This window comes from Pteropus vampyrus, unplaced genomic scaffold, assembly GCF_000151845.1.
Source record: "Pteropus vampyrus isolate Shadow unplaced genomic scaffold, Pvam_2.0 Scaffold117, whole genome shotgun sequence".
Classification (NCBI taxonomy): domain Eukaryota; kingdom Metazoa; phylum Chordata; class Mammalia; order Chiroptera; family Pteropodidae; genus Pteropus; species Pteropus vampyrus.
In genome coordinates, this window is record NW_011888898.1 from 4,101,987 (window position 1) to 4,102,356 (window position 370).

Here is a 370-nt window from a genome sequence, read left to right on the forward strand (position 1 = left end):
CTGGGCACTATTTCCAAGTGAGCTCTCCCTCTTTCCATGTAGGCCACCTGAACCCTATGTCCTACACCCAGCACTCCATCACCACCATGGCTGCCCCATCCTGGAAGTGCCTGCCTGCCATGGATGGGGACCTCCAATGCCAGGGTCTCCATGACAGCAGCTTTGGGTCAGCCAATGGGGCTCTGGGACTGGAGGACCGGGGACTGAGCTTCCTCCTCAAGCAAGAGGATCGTGAGATCCAGGATGCCTACCTGCAGCTCTTTACCAAACTGGATGTGGCCCTGAAGGAGATGAAGCAGTATGTCACTCAGATCAACAGGTGAGCCCCAGCTCCCCGAGGGAATGGGAGGGAAGTGTCAGAGTCAGGATT

At 57.0% G+C, this 370-nt stretch overlaps 1 protein-coding gene across 1 annotated transcript in view; it reads left to right on the top strand.

Moving 5' to 3' along the window:
- PREX1 (phosphatidylinositol-3,4,5-trisphosphate dependent Rac exchange factor 1) overlaps nt 1–370 on the top strand; it is a 184,618-nt gene that overhangs the window by 158,609 nt on the left and 25,639 nt on the right. The window contains exon 25 of the mRNA XM_023534087.1: nt 43–319. Within this exon, the coding sequence (XP_023389855.1) occupies nt 43–319 (277 nt within the window). The remainder of the gene's footprint in view (nt 1–42; nt 320–370) is intronic.